Source organism: Salmo salar, chromosome 28, assembly GCF_965601325.2.
Source record: "Salmo salar chromosome 28, fSalSal1, whole genome shotgun sequence".
Classification (NCBI taxonomy): Eukaryota; Metazoa; Chordata; class Actinopteri; order Salmoniformes; family Salmonidae; genus Salmo; species Salmo salar.
The window spans coordinates 10,943,539-10,963,992 of NC_138318.1; the positions used below are offsets into that span (position 1 = coordinate 10,943,539).

The following is a 20,454-nucleotide window of genomic DNA, read 5'->3' on the forward strand; positions in this document are numbered from 1 at the left end:
TGAAGACATCAAAACTATGAAATAACACATATGGAATCATGTAGTAACGAAACAAGTGTTAAACAAATAAAAAAATATTTCATATTTGAGATTATTCAGAGTAGCCTCCCTTTGCCTTGATGACAGCTTTGCACACTCTTGGCATTCTCTCAACCAGCTTCACCTGGAATGCCTTTCCAACAGTCTTGAAGGTGTTCCCACGTATGCTGAGCACTTGTTGGCTGCTTTTCCTTTACTCTGCGGTCCAACTCATCGAAAACCATCTCAATCGGGTTGAGGTCGTGTGATTGAGGAGGACAGGTCATCTGATGCAGCACTCCATCACTCTCCTTCTTGGTCAAATAGCCCTTACACAGCCTGGAGGTGTATTGGGTCACTGTCCTGTTAAAAAAAACAAATGATATTCTCACTAAGCTCAAATCAAGTGTGCCTTGAATTAAGTGTGCCTTGAATTCTAAATAAACCACTGTCAGTGTTACCAGCAAAGCACCCCCACACCATCACACCTCCTCTTCTAAGCTTCACGGTGGGAACCACAGATGGAGAGATCATCCGTTCACCTACTCTGCGTCGGTTGGAACCAAAAATCTCAAATTTGGATTCATCAAACCAAAGGACAGATTTCCACCGGTCTAATGACCATTGCTCGTGTTTCTTGGCCCAAGCAAGTGTCTTCTTCTTATTGGTGTCCTTTAAAAGTGGTTTCTTTGCAGCAATTAGACCATGAAGGCCTGCTTCACGAAGTCTCCTCTGAACAGTTGATGTTGAGATGTGTCTGTTACTTGAACTCTGTGAAGCATTTATTTGGGCTGAAATTTCTGTGGCTGGTAACTCTAATGAATTTATCCTCTGCAGCAGAGGTAACTCTGGGTCTTCCTTTCCTGTGGCGGTCCTCATGAGCGCTTGATGGTTTTTGCGACTGCACTTGAAGAAACTTTCAAAGTTCTTGAAATGTTTCGCATTGACTGACCTTCATGTCTTAAAGTAATGATGGACTGTAATTTCTCTTTGGTTATTTGAGCTGTTCTTGCCATAATATGGACTTGGTCTTTTACCAAATAGGGCTATCTTCTGTATACCAACCCTACCTTGTCACAACACAACTGATTGGCTCAAACACATTAAGGAGGAAAGAAATTCCACAAATTAACATTTAACAAGGCACACCTGTGAATTGAAATGCATTCCAGGTAACTACCTCATGAAGCTGGTTGAGAGAAAGCCAAGAGTGTGGCTACTTTAAAGAATCTCAAATATAAAATATATTTTGATTTGTTTAACACTTTTTTGGTTACTACACGATTCCATATGTGTTATTTCATAGTTTTGATGTCTTCACTATTATTATACAATGTATAAAATATTAAAAATAAAGAAAAACCCTTGAATGAGTAGGTGTGTCCAAACTTTTGACTGGTACTGTAGGTTGTAATATGGCTTTTTTCTGCTGGCTTGGCCTCCCTGGTGATTTTACCTATGCAACGCAACTGGTTAAGAGAGGTCAGGAAGAAAACAAAGCCAACGTAGAACCTCTAGTGTCATTGAGCCCAGTCCTCGGGCTCTATTCAGTCTGTATTGCTGAAGCGTTACAGATTTCGCAATATAAATGTAAAGGTCATTTCAGATTGAGCTGACATATGCAGCGTTTACAGTGATGCAGTCTCCGCCAACGAGGCAACATTGCCTTTAAATTTCTATCACGCTGTAACGTTCAGTGGTCTAAAGTACTTAAGTAAAAATTCTTTAAATTCCTTAAGTAGTTTTTTGGGGTATCTGTAATTTACTATTTATTATATATATAATACAATTCAAGGAAACGTACTGTATTATACAGAGACATGATTGCATGGAACGCCCTTCCATCTCGTATAGTGCAAGTGAACAGTAAACCTGGTTTCAGAAAACAAATAAAGCAACAGCTCGCGGCACAACGCCTCTCCCCCATGTGACCTACTTGTTGTGTGTATGTACTGACATGTATGTGTAACTGATAGATGCACATACACTACACGTGAATGTTTTTAAATGTATGTAAATTGTTACGTTTTTTGTCTGTAACGTCTTTTCCGTTATTTGGCGGACCCCAGTAACACAAGCTGTCGCCATTGGCGTAGGCTAATGGGGATCCTACTAAATCGCATCAAAATCACGTAATTCCTAACGAAAAGAATGTACTTTTTACTCCATACATTTTCCCTGACACCCAAAAGCACTTGTTACATTTCAAATGCTTAGGGTCCTCCAATTCATGCACTTATCAAGAGAACATCCCTGGTCATCCCTACTGCCTCTGATCTGCTTCGTTTGTAATTTATATCTGAGTGTTGGAGCGTGCCACTGGCTATCTGTAAATGTTCAAAACAACAAAATCATGTCATATGGTTTGCTTAATATAAAGAATGTAAAATGATTTATACTTTTACTTTTGATACTTAAGTATATTTTATGAATTACATTTACTTTTGATACTTAAGTATATTTAAAAGCAAATTCTTTTAGACTTTTAATCAAGTAGCATTTTACTGGGTGACTTTCCCTTTTACTTGAATCATTTTCTATTAAGGTATCCTTACTTCTCCTCAAGTATGAAAATTGGGTACTTTTTCCACCACTGGTGGATACGTTTTGAATAGAGCCATTATAGAGCCATTAGTGTTTTAATGATCTTTCAGGATGACATGTAACCAGCCCAATGTTCCATTCACAAACAAGTCCTTAACTGCTCCACACACACTTAGATCCTGCGCCAGAAGACATTAAAACAGAGGAGTGTCTTGCCAGAGGTGGAATGGAGAGGAGCCACACCTAGGCGTGGTAGGTGTCACTTTCTCACACTCTCTCACACACACACACACACATACATACGTAAATATGTACAGCCAACACCCCTAAGGAATCCACACAAACACATCAAATAAATGAATTATATATGTATTATTTGCATTTAATAATGTATAATTTGCATCTTCACATTATGATATCTATGAAGTGAATAGGGATTGTGTGCGTATGTGCGTGCATGTGTGACTCCCAAGTCCAAGTATCTGTATATCCTTTATCATTTTTGGGTCCTCAGTTCAAACAATGTTTGAGGATCCTAATAAAGTTAGGAGGCCTCTCCCACCTACGGTATTTACAGTTCCGCTGCTGGGCATTTCCACTGACAACAAGTTTTCTTATGGACACCAACAACAAAAGCGTCTCACACCCAAGGGTGTGTGTGTGTGACTTGAGGGGTGTGTGATGGAGGGGTGGCCTCTAAGCATCTCTCCCAACCTCATATAAACCCATGCACACACACCCACATCCAAAAGTTCTCACACACTCTACCGCCGAGAACAGAACAGGCAGAGATGGATCTTCTGAAAGGATCAGGGAAACAGGTGGATGCAGTCATCGACAAAGCAGGTCAGAAAAAGGCATCTATAAGATAAATTGATAATGGTGTTTGTTTACGTGGTTGAATGATGGGGGGACATTCATGTGGAGAATTAATCGTTTAAAACCAAACAGCAAAAATGATGTTTATATGCGGTAATATACAGTTTTGCTTTGATTTTAGTGTTCATTGTTGTGTTATCAGCCTTCAAAATGTTCAATCTGGACTTTGGAATTTTAAGTGCATCTGCAGTTGATGAGCCAACAACATTGTTAAACCAAATAAGGAAAAAAAATCTTGGATCTGTACTTTATGGCACAGCTCATGTTTCAAAATGTACAGTTAGTTGGGTTTGTCTAGATTTAAAAGTGTGGGAGCTCATTTCTATCAGAAAGGGAAAAATAAACAAAGATTCTGTGGCATCACGTCATGAGTTCCAGCTGATACATTCTCCCTAACAAAACATACGATTTAATTCCACCAATTGTCTCGTCATGTCGAGACAGAAGGTGCATGTTTGACAGCCCCCTCTCTCTCTCCCTCTGTCTAGCTGGTGTGGTGAAGGAGAAGGTGGGAGATATGATCGGAGGAGCGAAGGAACCGAAGAAAGATCAAGGTGATCTGTCTATTCTGAGTTACAATGCTAACACGGTCATGTAACCTCACCTGTATGGGTCTAGACCAGGGATGTCAAACGAAAGTAACTCAGTATACTTTCAAATAACTAAAACCAAATCCAAACTGTAGAAATTATAATAGACCCACATACAGTTTCTTGACTGTGTCCAGCTCGCTAATAATCACAGAATTGAAAGCTAGACAGTAAGGGACCAACGAAAATTCCCAAAACAATCGATAGAGGGACAATGTTTTGCTAATTTTGATGGCGAGGAAATATAACTCATTTTCAGTGTGACCCTCCGGACCTCGTTGAAGACAGAATGCGGCCCCCGGGGCAAAATGAGTTCGACACTCCTGATCTAGACACACACCCACAATGTCAACTCTATTCATGGCATTTCTATCTACAACATTCAGTATGTTGCAGTCTCCTGAATGCAACCCAGGTGTAAGATATATAATGATTGTGTTGGGAGTCCGATGTCTTTGTATGCATTGTTGAAATGGTGTCTGATGTGGTTGCTTCTCCAGGTATTGGTGAAATGGTGAGTGATGCGGTGAAAGGGGTAGCAGTCAATGCAGCCAAGGACAGTGCTGCAGACAAGGCCAAGTCTTTCGGAAAGAGCCTTTTGAAATAATCCCCCGACCTGGACTATACCATGTCCCCACCCCCCACGCCATCCCTACATGGACTCTACCATCTCTCCACTCACCCCTGAAGAGTTCTCTGGATACCTCAACCACAAACCTTCCTTCCCCTCAACCAACCCCATCTCTGTACTGTAACTGAGATCTGTAAAAAAGTGAATAGGACATGAATAAACATGAATAAAACACCTATCTTTCAGCAATAGTCTCTGTCTGTCTGTACCTCACATACTGCGCTTATACATCACAGTCAAGCCACACTTCTGTTTTTGTCATCATTTTATTGGTTTTCAAAAAAAAAAAGGAAATACACATTTCCAAAAGCAATTTCCATTTGCAGGCTTGAACGGGTTATTGGAGAAGTAAAAGGAGAATGTTTGTTCCCTTGAGTATGTCCTCTACTCTCTCGCTCTGGGTGGGGCAGGGGTTTGGAGGAGGGTCAGATTGGACAAGACAGGAGCAGTAGGCAGGGAAGGTTGGGGGGACTCGTAGAGGAGACTGATGTAGTGGAGGAGGGTGTAGAACTTTACTAAAAACCAAACACAGTAGAACCCAGTGTTCCTTAGCACAGAATGCTAACCATGACCCCTGACCTCTAACCCTGAGCCTTGGGCCCGTATCAACAAAGCGTCTCAGAGTTGAAAATTGGTCATAAGTGCTGAGAATAGAGATATTTCACTCCTACTATTATGAGTGAAAATAAAAGCTATGCATGAAGCCTCTTTAGTCATAAGAGTCACACCTAGTTGACAGATAATTAGGACACCTCATGAGCTGCCCTAACTAGTTAAGAGTTACCAGCAGGTGTCTTGATAATAGAAAAATGTAGCCAGTCAGTGGTTCCTGCATCATTTGCAATTGCTTTTGAGTTTTTAAAAGAATGTTTTGATATTTCATCAATTCATAAATAATCTAGACCTACATGCAACAGTATCTCTTGCCCTTTTGACAATGATTTCACAAGTCATATTTCCCATGATATGCCTAAATATGCATAACCACTACGCTAATAAATAAACACATTTTCCTTTCGATTATTTAATTACCTACATCAAGTTATTTCAAGTTATCCATTTGGAACGCAACCTCACATTGTTAAAAAATTGGGCAACCCTATAAATTGTGCAACCGGAGGTATCTAGTGCTTATGCAAACTGATTGTGTTCAATAAAAATGACAGACCTTTCAAATGTTGTATGCAACATTATGGGCAAGTGACTTGATGCCTACTGTGCCAAAGCGATTTAGAGTTGTTAAACGGGAGTGACAATGTGTGTGTTGCTATAACGGTAATATAAAGCTTTTAACAACCATACAAATGTTATTACATGTTTTATTTTTTTATGCATGCCAAAATATTGGGCAAAAATTTAAAATAAGCAAAGTGATTGTGTCAGGCGAAAATTATATCAAATGTTTTACCATTACAACATTTGATGGACTGTACGTGTGTGCTCTATAGAGTTCACAGCTGCCAATGCCTCATCGTGATTGGTTATTCCCCCATCATTTACAACAATGGCAATGAGCGGCATCACTATCTTTCCTTTGCAGAACCTCAAACCGTCATGATTACCAGCTGTGATAAACTTTCAGGAGTTGATTTTACTCCTGGCTCAGAGTTTGTCTGAGCAGTGTTTTTTGTTGTTGTTGTATTGTACCCCCTTTTTCTCCCCAATTTCAATCTTGTCTCATCGCTGCAACTCCCCAATGGACTCAGGAGAGGCGAAGGTCGAGTCCAAAACATGACCTGCCAAACCGGACTCTTAACACATACCCGCTTAACCACTGTGTCAGAGGAAACACTGTTCAACTGACAACCGGAGTCAGCCTGCAAGCACCTGGCCCGCCACAAGGAGTCGAGCGTGATGAGCCAATCAAAGCCCTAACCCGGACGATGCTGGGCCAATTGTGCACCGCCCTATGGGACTCCCGGTCACAGCCGGTTGTGACACAGCCTGGGATCGAACCCAGGTCTGTAGTGACGCCTCAAGCAGTGCCTTAGACCGCTGCGCCACTCGGGAGTCCCATCTGAGCAGTGTCTTAACATCATCCTCAAACCTATTCTGAGCTGGGAGTTTTTTTGTGTCTTAAAACAGGTTATAACAGGATTCCTACCTTTTCTGAGATGCTTTGTGGATACGGGCCCTGAACTCTAACCCGTATCCCCTGGGAGGAAAACTGAGGAACACATATGATATCACCTTTCCCTGTTATAAAGTTTAAAACTATTTCCCTTTTTTTTAAATAAAGTATAAGTCTAAAGTTAACATTAAATCTATTTCCTTTCTTTAAGTACAGTATAGTGGTGTATGTGCGTCTCTTCAGTACAGAGCTCCGTCAGAGCTAAGGCATCTCCAGTGCTGTGGTCTGAAACCATGGCAACCCCAGGGTCAAGCGAGACAAAAAGACAGACATTGAACTCAGATAGTAATGGGGGGGTTGTCTTAAATCTCTCTCAGCATAGCTAGCTTCCTGCTACAACCTGCTCCTTTCAAAGTACACAAATAATTGAACGACAATACTGAAACAAAACGATACAGAAATACTGAGTTACCGTCATGATACTGAGATATGGCGAGGTCATGGGACACAGAACACAGTACATGTCAGTGTGTGTGTATGCATGTGTGTCTCTGTGTGTGTGTGTGTGTGTGTGTGTGTGTGTGTGTGTGTGTGTGTGTGTGTGTGTGTGTGTGTGTGTGCGCGCGCGTGTGTGCGCGCGTACGAAGGGGAGGCAGGAATCGCTAATGTAAATGCTCAAATGTTCTAAAGGCTAATTGGGCGATGGAACCAATAGCAGGGCAGTATGGGAGGGGTCTGACTTTGATAGGGTGATTATGTGACGGTGATGCCGGCCTCGTTGTAGACCTTGAACACCTTCTCGATGGCGTTGACGTACGCAGCCGTCCGCAGGTCCAGACCCAGGTTGTACTTACTGGCCGTACGCATGATTTGCTGCAGGGGGACAAAACACACAAACACTAGTTAGATACCAGTTACACTGGCAAAACCAGTCACACTGGCAAAACCAGTCACACACACTAACATACACATGGTGGTGTGATTGAGAGGTGCCCCAGGCCAGGGTTGGGGCATTGTCACAGTCTGTCTCATAGAGAACATATGATTAAATTCTAGGATCTGACTCATCGGCACTAACCTCACAAACACACGCAGACACATACATGTACGCACGCTCACACTCTTACCCTGGCAGATCTCTCCATGGTGTAGGCCAGCCCAGAGTGAACAATGTCCTTCTCAGAAGCACCCTGGAGTGGAGAGAGGAAGGAAATATGTGTTATCAAACTGCCAACACACTTCATCATTTCCACACCAGATAAGTTGTGTGTGTGTGTGTGTGTGTGTGTGTGTGTGTACTCACAGCGACTCTGGCCTGGAAGTCAGCGGTTGGGACAACAGGGATCGGTCCTCCCTGCTTTCCAAACTTCCTCTCCAAACTCTCCTGAACGGACACTGAGAGAGATGAAGAGAGTGGGGATAGAGACAGAAATAGTTAGATGGCAATGTAGCAATGTAACCTGATCATTGGCAACCATCGTATTTTCAAGTATATCCAGTCGATCAACATTCATCCCTGAAGTTTCATTTGGGTTCACTCACACATTTCAGATATCGTTTTCATTCAGTCGAGACCTCAACATCAGAAAGGCTATCTATCTGTCATTCTATCTGGCATGTCACCTTAACCTACGTTATATACGGGAGTGACCAATGGAAATAATCGGTCATTTTTTCAGTTGTCCTTACAACTCTGAAAACACGGAGACAATTTCCAAGAGAGGACCACAGTACTGTATCTCCTGCTACACCAAGGTTGTTAAAGGAAGAGGAAAAGGCTTCAGAACTGAACGAACACAGATCTTCTACAGACAGACGAGATCAGAAAGCGGACACATAGCTCCAGAGTGAGTACAGATTAAAGACTTCCAACATTAGTCAAGGAAAGATAGGGCCCTGCTCCTAATATTTAACCGGGGCTATTTTTTAAAGAGAATATGTTCTTAATGAGTGACCTAGATAATAAATACATTAACATTCATCTTTATTACAGGTGGTAGTAAACAAACAGCCAAAGGAAATCTAGTTGCCACATCTAGAAATGGCAGAGGAAAAACAACTGAACAATTTGCCCCCCCTCACATCCTACCCTGAGGGGATGACAGATGAAAAACAAAAGAAAACATATAAAAAAAGATTTCTGCAGGAAAATCCAGAGACTTTATATCGTGATGAAAAAAAAATGGCTCCGTGCAACCTCATTTTCTACACAACAAATTGTCCTACATGGGAAGAGGAAATACTGAAACACTATCCTGAGGGAAAACAGTGGGGAAAAATTCAAGATGGCAAACAACTGAAAACGAAGGCAGGCACTATAAATGTGTATGATACTACTGGGACAATCATGGTGCAGGGTAATAGTGAGACGTTAAAGATATTCCCAAATGATTTCCCAGCCCTGCGCGAGAGAGTGAGAAAGAGTGTCAAGAGCGTCGAGAAGACAGAGCATGTCGAGGCGAGTGAGCCTGTCGAGGAGAAAATGGCAGAGCTAGGCATTGGGGAGAAGGAGGAGGAAAGAGGAGAGCAGAGGAAAAGAGAGAGCGAGGACATAAAAAAGGAAGACATAAAGGGGGAAATAAAGGAAGAGGTGGGAGGAGGTAAGGGGTAGCACTGAACATTCCAGGGCAGATCAGAACAGAAACATTATTTTACAGGATGTATAATTTGATGAACAATTATGCTATAGCTTGCTGTTCCTCTCACCTTATTATTTTAATGTTGTATCTTCTACCTTTTAATGTTTGTGTTTTTAATTGAGCTTGTATGAAAAATGCATTCGTAAGTGCTCACAATCATCATGATCTCGCTTTGGTTATAGTTTAGCACTTTCCCAATGATAAAGGCGCTTAAAGCAAAAGGTGGTGGTCCCTGTGAATTTCCCCAGCAATATGTGTTATATTTTGTTTCAAAATGTGCGCTCTAAAATGTATCAAGATTTTTTAAATGCAATTCTAATAAAGTTTGATTTAACAAGTGTCAGGAGTCAGGATGTACTATATACCGGGGTGGCAGGTAGCCTAGTGGTTAGAGTGTTGGGCAAGTAACCGAAAGGTTGCTAGATCGAATCCCCGAGCTGACAAGGTAAAAATCTGTCGTTCTGCACATGAACAAAGCAGTTAACCCACTGTTCCTAGGCTGTCATTATAAATAAGAATTTGTTTTTAACTGACTTGCCTAGTTAAATAAATAAAATAAAAAAATATATATAGGTGGTAGTGGGAATCTTTCTTGTATTGGAAAGTGAGAGGTTGTGGGTCAGAGGTAAGAGGTCAGGACTTACTGAGGAGATGGTAGTTGGAGTCTCTCTCGTATTTGAAGGTGAGACGTCCATAGCTGACATGGTTCAGGTTCTTGAGCCACTCAAAGTAGGACACTGTCACACCACCGGCATTCAGGTACATGTCCTGGGGGAGGGAGAAACACACACAGGAGGGTAAACAGCTAAATGTCTCTGTCTGGGATTATTGAGTGAGTCTTCAGCTTCTTGATTGGTTAATGAGAGAACTGCAGACACTGTGAATGTGTGCATGACGGCCCTAACATGCAAATGTGTGCTTTATTCATGTCGGTGTGTGTGTGTGTGTGTGTGTGTGTGTGTGTGTGTGTGTGTGTGTGTGTGTGTGTGTGTGTTCTTACAGGGATGACCATGACTTTGTTCTCTAGGAAGATCTTGTCAGCGTCGGGTGTGGTTGGGCCATTGGCTCCCTCAGCAATGATCTAGAACAAACAACAACACTGGCTAGAGCAGAGGACTGTGTGTAGTGTAGTTTAAACTTGAGAGGAAAATAGGGTATTGTGCATAGTGTAGTTTAGATAGGGGTGTTGTCTGTAATGTAGTACCTTGGCCTTGATTCTGTGGGCATTGTTGCGTGTGAGCTGCTTCTCGCTGGCGGCAGGGATCAGGATGTGACACTGCGCTTCCAGGAGGCTGCCCTCGTATGGCTGAGCCCCGGGGAAACCTACGATCGTACCATGTTGCTGCGCACAGACATGTACAGACACAGGTAAGTACGAGAGAGAGAGAGGAAGCCTTTCTTGGCCAGCTCATATTCAGAGCAAGAGAGGGAGGAAGAGAGAGGAAGGGGGGTAGACGGATAGAAGAAGAGAGAGAGAGAGAGAGAGAGAGAGAGAGAGAGAGAGAGAGAATGCAGGAGAGTAAGAGAGTATTTTTACCAGTTTGTAGTCCTCCAGCTGCTTGGGGTCAATGCCCTCTGGGTTGTATATGCTGCCGTCATACTCAGCGATGCCGACACACTTAGCACCGTACCTGTGGAGGTACCGCATGGAGTGGAGACCCACATTACCAAAGCCCTGATGAAGACAGAAAGGGAGGGAGATCATTATTATTATGTCGTCATCACTACCACCACCTGCGCAGAAACACCCGACCAGGCCTGATCTCAGCTCCACTACAGACACGTGACACGAGCGCCCCCATGTGGCCCCCCTCTGTCACTGCAGAAGCCACAGCCACAGATTACTAGCTAATAAACTGAAACAGCAAATAAGCAGAGAGAGAGAGAGGACTGAAACCAGGTAATATCAAATATTATCCAAACCTGGTACAACTGGGAAATGTGGCTTTAACTATGATGAGTATATAACGCTGCTATAAGCCCTGCACAATAGATACTGTAGTTGAGAGGAGTGTGTGTCCACAGCAGCAGTGGCCGACGTCTATAAATACTCAGAGATCAGCTCCTTTCCTCCGTCTATCTCTCCATTATCCTCACTTCCGTCTCTCTCCGTTATCCGCTCCTTTGTTGCAGCATAAATCTGACCACTCCTTTCCTCAACTCTCTCTGTCATCTGCTAGATACATGATGACATCACAGATCTGCGTACTCACTAAATCTCCAAGAAAATCGAATCACGTGGCGATTATCCCTAAAAACACACACACACGCACGCACGCACGCACGCACGCACGCACGCACGCACGCACGCACGCACGCACGCACGCACGCCACACACACACACACACACACACACACACACACACACACACACACACACACACACACACACACACACACACACACACACACACACACACAGCAGATCGGCAGGGCACAGGGTGAGCTCTCTCCACCTCACCCCTCTCCCTACAACCCCTACACACAAACAGACATTCCTCACCTCCAACCTCTCTCTGTTTAGTCAGTCGGTCTGTACATCAGGCACCAAGGCGAGATGCGAGTATATCAACAGATCTCTACTGCTGTTGCCATTAACTTTCATCCTATCTTAATCTGTAGTACATTCACCCTTACACTGAGTGACCTACACACAAACACATACCTTGTCGTACACCCTTCGCAGCTCATTACAGGGAAAGGGTGGTAATTATAGACAGGCTTCCAGGAAGGAGGCCAAGGCCATGGGGCCTGCAAGTGCGTGTGTGTCTGCATGTGTGTGTGTGTGTGCACGTCTGCGTGTGTGTGTGTGTACAGTCAGGTCCGGGCTTCTCCATGTGTCGCTCCGAAAGAGATAAACACCTCTCTGGGAAGAAGAAAGGCGGGGTGTATGCTTCATGATTAACCACTCATGGTGTAATCATAACATCATACAGGAACTCAAGTCCTTCTGCTCACCCGACGTAGAATTCCTTACAATCAAATGCCAGAATTCTCGTCAGTTATTGTCACAGCTGTGTATATACACCCTCAAGCAGACAGACACCACGACAGCCCTTAAGGAACTTCACTGGACTCTATGTAAACTGGAAACCATATATCCTGAGACTGCATTTATTGTAGCTGGGGATTTTAACAAAGCTCATTTGAGAACAAGGCTACCTAAATTCTATCAGCATATTGATTGCAGCACTCGTGCGGGCAATACACTCAATCACTGCTACTCGAACATTTGCGATGCATACTAGGGGAAATTTGTTGTAGTTTTCTATTTCTATGTTTTGTTTTCCATGTGTGGCCGAGTATGGTTTCCAATCAGAGGCAGGTGTCTTTCGTTGTCTCTGATTGGAAGCCATACTTAGGCAGCCTGTTTTCCTTTGGGTTTTGTGGGTGGTTATTTTCCGTTTAGTTGTTGTACCTGACGGAACTGTTGGTCGTTTTGTTATTTTGTAAAGTGTTATTCATTAAAGAATTAAGAATGAGCACTATCCACGCTGCACCTTGGTCTATTCAATACGACGCTCGTGACAGACCAATCATAATCCACGCTTCAAAATTGTTTTGATCACGTGAACTGGGAAATGTTCCGGGAAGCCTCAGAGAATAACATCGACCTATCTATACGCTGACTCGGTGAGTGAGTTTATAAGGAAGTGCATTGGAGATGTTGTACCCACTGTGACTATTAAAACCTACCCTAACCAGAAACCATGGATGGATGGCGGCATTTGCGCAAAACTGAAAGTGCGAACCAATGCATTTAACCATGGAAAGAGGTATGGGAATATGGCTGAATATAAACAGTGTAGTTATTCCCTCCGCAAGGCAATCAAACAAGCGAAATGTCGGTATAGGGACAAAGTGGAGTCACAATTCAACGGCTCAGACACGAGACGTTTGTGGCAGGGTCTACAGGAAATGACGGACAACAAAAAGAAAACCAGCCACGTCACGGACACCGACATCTCGTTTACAGACAAACTAAACACCTTCTTCGCCCGCTTTGAGGATAATACAGTGCAACCGTCACGGCCCACTAACAAGGACTGCAACCCCCCTCTCCTTCTCCGTAGCCGACGTGAGGAAGACATTTAAATGTGTTAACCCTCACAAGACTGCTGGCCCAGACGACATCCCTAGCCGCGTCCTCAGAGCATGCGCAGACCAGCTGGCTGGTGTGTTTACGGACATACTCAATCGCTCCCTATCCCAGTCTGCTGTCCCCACATGCTGCAAGATGGCCACCATTGTTCCTATTCCCAAGAAGGCAAAGATAACTGAACTAAATGACTACCGCCCCATAGCACTCACTTCTGTCATCATGAAGTGCTTTGAGAGACTAGTCAAGGATCATATCAACTCCACTGTACCTGCCACCCTAGACCCACTTCAGTTTGCATACCGCCCCAACAGGTCCACAGACGATGCAATCGCCATCATACTGCCCTATCCCATCTGGACAAGAGGAATACCTACAGTTGAAGTTGGAAGGTTACATACACCTTAGCTAAATACATTTCAACTCAGTTTTTCACAATTCCTGACATTTAATCCTAGTAAAAATTCCCTGTCTTAGTTCAGTTAGGATCACCACTTTATTTTAAGAATGCGAAATGTTAGAATAATAGTAGAGAGAATGATTTATTTCAGCTTTTATTTCTTTCATCACATTCCCAGAGGGTCAGAAGTTCACATACACTCAATTAGTATTTGGTAGCATTGCCTTTAAAATGTTTAACTTGGGTCAAACGTTTCAGATAGCCTTCCACAAGCTTCCTACAATTAGATTTTACAATAAGGCTGTAACGTAACAAAATGCAGAAAGTCAAGGGGTCTGAATACTTTCCAAATGCTGTGTTACTAGTAAGAAGTAATGTGGTATATTGCTAAATTCAATTGACTTAAATATATTTAAATATATATATATATATATATATATATATATATATATATATACACACACACACACAAATGTGTTTAACAAGGCACACCTGTTAATGGAAATGCATTCCAGGTGACTACCTCATGAAGCTGGTTGAGAGAATGCCAAGAGTGTGCAAAGCTGTCATCAACGCAAAGGGTAGCTACTTTGAAGAATCTCAAATATAAAATATATTTTTATTTGTGTTACACTTATTTGGTTACTACATGCTTCTATATGTGTTATTCCGTAGTTTTGATGTCTACACTATTATTCTACAATGTAGAAAATAGTAAAAATAAAGAAAAACCCTTGAATGAGTAGGTTTCCAAACGTTTGACTGGTACTGTATACATTACCGTTCAAAAGCTTGGGAACACTTAAAAATGTCCTTGTTTTCCATGAAAACATACATGAAATGAGTTGCAAAATGAATAGGAAATATAGTCAAGATGTTGACAAGGTTATAAATAATGATTTTTAATTGAAATAATAATTGTGTCCTTCAAACTTTGCTTTCCATTTGCAGCAATTACAGCCTTGCTGTCACGCCCTGACCTGAGAGAGACGTTTTATTTCCTCTATTTTGGTTAGGTCAGGGTGTGATGTGGGGAGGGCATTCTATGTCATGTATTTCTTTGTGTTTGGTCGAGTATGGTTCCTAATCAGAGGCAGCTGTCTATCGTTGTCTCTGATTGGTAATCACACTTAGGCAGCCTTTTCCCCACCTGTATTTTTGGGTAATTATTATTTTCTGTGTGTGTTTTGTGTGCGCCTCAGTTGCGTCACGTTCGATTCGGTTTACCTGTTTTTTTGTTGTTGTTCAGTTTCACTTCAATAAAAGAATGTGGAATTACCGGCACGCTACGCCTTGGTTAATTTACGACAGGGAATTTGAAGATAGCGAACGTGACACTTGCAGATCTTTGGCATTCTAGTTGTCAATTTGTTGAGGTAATCTGAAGAGATTTCACCACATGCTTCCTGAAGCACCTCGCACAAATTGGATTGGCCTGATGGGCACTTATTACATACCATACGGTCAAGCTGCTCCCAGAACTGCTCAATAGGGTTGAGATCCGGTGACTGTGCTGGCCACTCAATTATAGACAGAATACCAGATGACCGCTTCTTCCCTAAATATTTATTGCATAGTTTGGAGCTGTGCTTTGGGTCATTGTCTTGTTGTAGGAGGAAATTGGCTCCAATTAAGGTCCATCCACAGGGTATGGCATGGCGTTGTAAAATGGAGCGATAGCCTTCCTTCTTCAAGATCCCTTTTACCCTGTACAAATCCCCCACTTTACCATCATCAAAGCACCCCCAGACCATCACATTGCCTCCACCATGCTTGACAGATGGCGTCAAGCACTCCTCCAGCATCTTTTAATTTTTTCTACGTCTCACGAATGTCCTTCTTTTTGATCCGAACACCTCAAACTTAGATTTGTCTGTCCATAACACTTTTTTCCAATCTTCCTCTGTCCAGTGTCTGTGTTCTTTTCCCATCTTAATATTTAATTTTTATTGGCCAGTCTGAGATATGGCTTTTTCTTTGCAACTCTGCCTAGATGGCCAGCATCCCGGAGTCGCCTCTTCACTGTTGATGGTGAGACTGGTGTTTTGCGGGTACTATTTAATGAAGCTGCCAGTTGAGGATATGTGAGGCGTCTGTTTCTCAAACTATACACTAATGTACCTGTCCTCTTGCTCATTTGTGTACCGGGGCCTCCCACTCCTCCTTCTATTCTGGTTAGAGCCAGTTTGTGCTGTTCTGTGAGGGAGTAGCACACAACGTTGTACGAGATCTTCAGATTCTTGGCAATAACTCGCATGGAATAGCCTTCATTTCTCAAAACAAGAATAGACTGACGAGATTCAGAATTAAGTTCTTTGTTTCTGGTCATTTTGAGTCTGTAATCGAACCATGCTCCAGATGCTCCAGATACTTAACTAGTCTAAAGAAGGCCAGTTTTATCTTTAATCAGCACAACCGTTTTCAGCTGTGCTAACATAATTGCAAAGGGTATTCTGACGATCAATTAGCCTTTTAAATAAAGGTAAAAAAGAAAATGTCAATGCTAAACTTGGATTAGCTAACACAACGTGCCATTGGAACACAGGAGTGATGGTTGCTGATAATGGGCCTCTGTATGCCTATGTAGATATTCCATTAAAAATCTGCCGTTTCCAGCTACAATAGTCATTTACAACATTAACAATGTCTACACTGTATTTCTGATCAATTTGATGATATTTTAATGGAGAGAAAATGCGCTTTTCTTTCAAAAACAAGGACATTTCTAACTGATCCCAAACTTTTGAACGGTAGTGTATAATCAAGAGTCTTTTAACGAATGTATGTTAAAAGAAATCATTTAAGTACAACAGTAAAAAGTAAAACAGTTCTACAACTAAACATCAAGAATCAGCAAAGTGCCACAAAATACTGAGTGATACAGTTTACATCCAGTGGCGTACTGCACTAGCATCGAATAGTCCCCGCGATATGCAACTTTTCAGGGAAGTCAGAAACCAATTCACACAGTCAGCTAGGAAAGCAAATGCTAGCTTTTTCAAACAGAAATTTGCATCCTGTAGCTCTATCTCCAAAAAGTTCTGGGACACTAAAATCCATGGCGAATAAGAGCACCTTCTCCCAGCTGCCCACTCTGAGGCTAGGAAACACTGTCACCACTGATAAATCCAAGATAATCAAGAATTTCAATAAGCATTTCTCTACGGCTGGCCATGCTTTCCTCCTGGCTACCCCAACCCCGGCCAACAGCTCCGCGTCCCCCGCAGCTACTTGCCCAAGCCTCCCAGCTTCTTCTTCACCCAAATCCAGATAGCAGATGTTCTAAAAGCGCTGCAAAACCTGGACCCGTACAAATCATCTGGGCTAGACAATCTGGACCCTCTCTTTCTAAAATGATCCTCCGCCATTGCTGCAACCCCTATTACTAGTCTGTTCAACCTCTTTCGTATCGTCCGAGATTCCTAAAGATTGGAAAGCTGCCACGGTCATCCCCCTCTTCAAAGGGGGTGACACTCTAGACCGAAACTGTTACAGACCTATATCCATCCTACTCTGCCTTTCTAAAGTCTTCGAAAGCCAAGTTAACAAAACAGATCACTGACCATTTCGAATCCCACCGTACCTTCTCCGCTGTGCAATCCGGTTTCCGAGCTGGTCACGGGTGCACCTAAGCCACGCTCAAGGTACTAAATGATATCCCAACCGCCATCGATAAAAGACAGTACTGTGCAGCCGACTTCATCGACCTGGCCAAGGCTTTCGACACTGTCAATCACCGTATACTTATCGGCAGACTCAACAGCCTTGGTTTCTCAAATGACTGCCTCGCCTGGTTCACCAACTACTTCTCAGATAGAGTTCAGTGTGTCAAATCGGAGGGCCTGTTGTCTGGACTCTGGCAGTCTCTATGGGGGTACCACAGGGTTCAATTCTCGGGCCGACTGTTTTCTCTGTATATATCAAATGATGTCGCTCTTGCTGCTGGTGATTCCTTGATCCATCTTTACGCAGACGATACCATTCTGTATACATCTGGCCCTTCTTTGGACACTGTGTTAACAAACCTTCAAATGAGCTTCAATGCCATACAACACTCCTTCCGTGGCCTCCAACTGCTCTTAAATGCTAGTAAAACTAAATGCATGCTCTTCAACCGATCGCTGCCTGCACCTGCCCGCCCGACTAGCATCATTACTCTGGACAGTTCTGACTTAGAATATGTGGACAACTACAATTACCTAGGTGTCGGGCTAGACTGTAAACTCTCCTTCCAGACTCATGTCAAGCATCTCCAATCCAAAATGAAATCTAGAATCGGCTCCCTATTTCACAACAAAGCCTCCTTCACTCACACTGCCAAACATACCCTCGTAAAACTGACTATCCTACCGATCCTCGACTTCGGCGATGTCATTAACAAAATAGCCTCCAACACTCTACTCAGCAACCTGGATGCAGTCTATCGCAGTGCCATCCGTTTTGTCACCAAAGCCCCATATATCACCCACCACTGCGACCTGTATGCTCTCGTCGGCTGGCCCTCGCTACATATTCGTCGCCAAACCCACTGGCTCCAGGTCATCTTTAAGTCTTTGCTAGGTAAAGCTCCGCCTTATCTCAACTCACTGGTCACCATAACAACACCCACCCGTAGCACGCACTCCAGCAGGTATATCGCACTGGTCATCCCCAAAGTCAACACCTACTTTGGCCACCTGTCCTTCCAGTTCTCTGCTGCCAATAACTGGAACAAATTGCAAAAATTGCTGAAGTTGGAGACTTATATCTCCCTCACGAACTTTAAGAATCAGCTATCTGAGCAGCTTACCGATCGCTGCAGCTGTATACAGCCCATCCAACTACCTACCTCATCCCCATATTGTTTTTATTTACTTTTTTTGGTCTTTTGCACACTAGTATTTCTACTTGCACATCATCATCTGCACATCTATCACTCCAGTGTTAATTTGTGAAATTGTAATTACTTCGCTACTATATTTATTGCTTACTTCATTTGCTCACACTGTATACAGATATTTCTATTGTGTTATTGACTGTACTTTTGTTTATCCCATGTGTAACTCTGTGTTGTTGTTTTTTGTCACACTGCTTTGCTTTATCTTGGCCAGGTCGCAGTTGTAAATGAGAACTTGTTCTGAACTGGCCTACCTGGTTAAACAAAGGTGAAATAAAAAAATTAAAATGTTTTATTAGTATTAGTTCACGGCTCTAACGCTGACATTTTTATACAAGGAGTACGTACATATGATGATATTTAGAGCACACAAATACATTTAGCAAAATAGCCTCATAACATCAAAGATTCACCACTATATTTTAGTGTACACGTTTAGAAGTAAAGGTGCCTGGAAGAACCTTTTTGGGTTGCCACCCCGGCGGAACCTTTCCAGTTGAAAAAGGTTCCTCAAGGAACCCCTCTGAAATGGTCTTCACGGCACCCCTCGCAAAGGTTCAAACTGGAATCTTTTTTGGATGGAAGGGGTTACATTTTGAACCTTTTTAATAATATAGGAGGTGGCAGCCTATGAGATTGGAGGCGTGTCTTTCAGGTAGTTATTTCTGGACACCTGTTAGCGTAAATATAATTCCTGTTCATCATGTTAAGTTTGTACACTGCTACCTAAAACGTTCCTTGAATATTTATACATATTACATATTCTACTACAATATTAATAATATTGCTGATTACATAGTAATAAAGTGGCAACTATTCCAAATTTGGGATTTGAGAAACTCATACACCTCTGTTAGCTCATTGAAGCTACTAAACTGTCAGTGTTCAACCTTAACATCTAGATGACAAGACAACAGAACAGATTACCGGAATTACATTTACTCTAGCGGGTGGTCAAAAAAAAGCCAAGCCCCTACTAAACCATGCCTTCACTCCAGGGTTCCTTCTAGAACCCATTGCTACCTCAAACCATTCAAGATTCCTCCAAGAACCCCTCAACAAACCCAAGGTGCAAATATGAACCACTGACTAACAATGGTTCCATGAGGAACTCCAGGGGTTCCTTGAGGATCTCCAGGGTTCCTCGAGTCACCACTAATTCTAAGAGTGTCGGTATGGGGTTGTTTTCTGCATATGCATCCTTATTTAGACGCCAAACCCACCACTGGCATGCGTGGCCAAAGACCTCCATTTTCATGTAATCCAGCAAATGTAAATGCATGGAGTTTGCTAAACAGCATTGGCACTTGGTTTGGAGCCCGTCCTATGGTCAGATGACATGAAAATAGAGCTCTTTGGCCATGCACCACAGTGGTGGGTTTGGCGTCTAAATAAAGTATGTGCGTGTAGTGTGCATATGCGTGCACGTATGTGTGTGTGTGTGTGTGTGTCGGTGTGTGTACCTGGATGATGAAGGTCTTGTCCTGGAAGCCGGGGGTCAGGCCCAGCATGCTCATGTAGGAAGCCTCGTTGATGAAGTTCTCAATGCCGTGGAACACTCCGCGACCGGTGGCTGAGATACGACCGTGGATACCGCCCTGGCTGATGGGCTTCCCTGTCACACATGCGTGGGCGTTGATGTCCTGCACACACATAGACATTCCCAGAGACACACACACACACACACAGAGACACACACATTAGAGC

The 20,454-nt window shown here is 42.9% G+C and overlaps 1 protein-coding gene and 2 long non-coding RNA genes across 3 annotated transcripts in view; 2 read left to right on the forward strand and 1 right to left on the reverse strand.

Annotated features, from left to right (window-relative positions):
* The first annotated feature begins 3,258 nt into the window (after positions 1-3,258).
* LOC145865552 (uncharacterized) lies at positions 3,259-4,847 on the forward strand. Its single transcript, XR_014383028.1, has 3 exons — positions 3,259-3,408; positions 3,930-3,995; positions 4,532-4,847. It is a non-coding gene; the product is annotated as an uncharacterized LOC145865552 (long non-coding RNA).
* A 62-nt stretch (positions 4,848-4,909) lies between these two features.
* LOC100136404 (glutamate dehydrogenase, mitochondrial) overlaps positions 4,910-20,454 on the reverse strand; it is a 37,869-nt gene continuing 22,324 nt past the window's right edge. The window contains exons 6-13 of the mRNA XM_014179401.3: positions 20,211-20,390; positions 10,910-11,047; positions 10,577-10,714; positions 10,373-10,453; positions 10,017-10,140; positions 8,037-8,128; positions 7,861-7,923; positions 4,910-7,606 (exon numbers count right to left, since the gene is read on the reverse strand). Coding sequence (XP_014034876.1) covers positions 7,487-7,606; positions 7,861-7,923; positions 8,037-8,128; positions 10,017-10,140; positions 10,373-10,453; positions 10,577-10,714; positions 10,910-11,047; positions 20,211-20,390 — 936 coding nt within the window. The 3' untranslated portion in view covers positions 4,910-7,486. The remainder of the gene's footprint in view (positions 7,607-7,860; positions 7,924-8,036; positions 8,129-10,016; positions 10,141-10,372; positions 10,454-10,576; positions 10,715-10,909; positions 11,048-20,210; positions 20,391-20,454) is intronic.
* LOC106589427 (uncharacterized) lies at positions 8,126-9,711 on the forward strand. The gene is made up of 2 exons (XR_001324844.3): positions 8,126-8,580; positions 8,727-9,711. It is a non-coding gene; the product is annotated as an uncharacterized LOC106589427 (long non-coding RNA).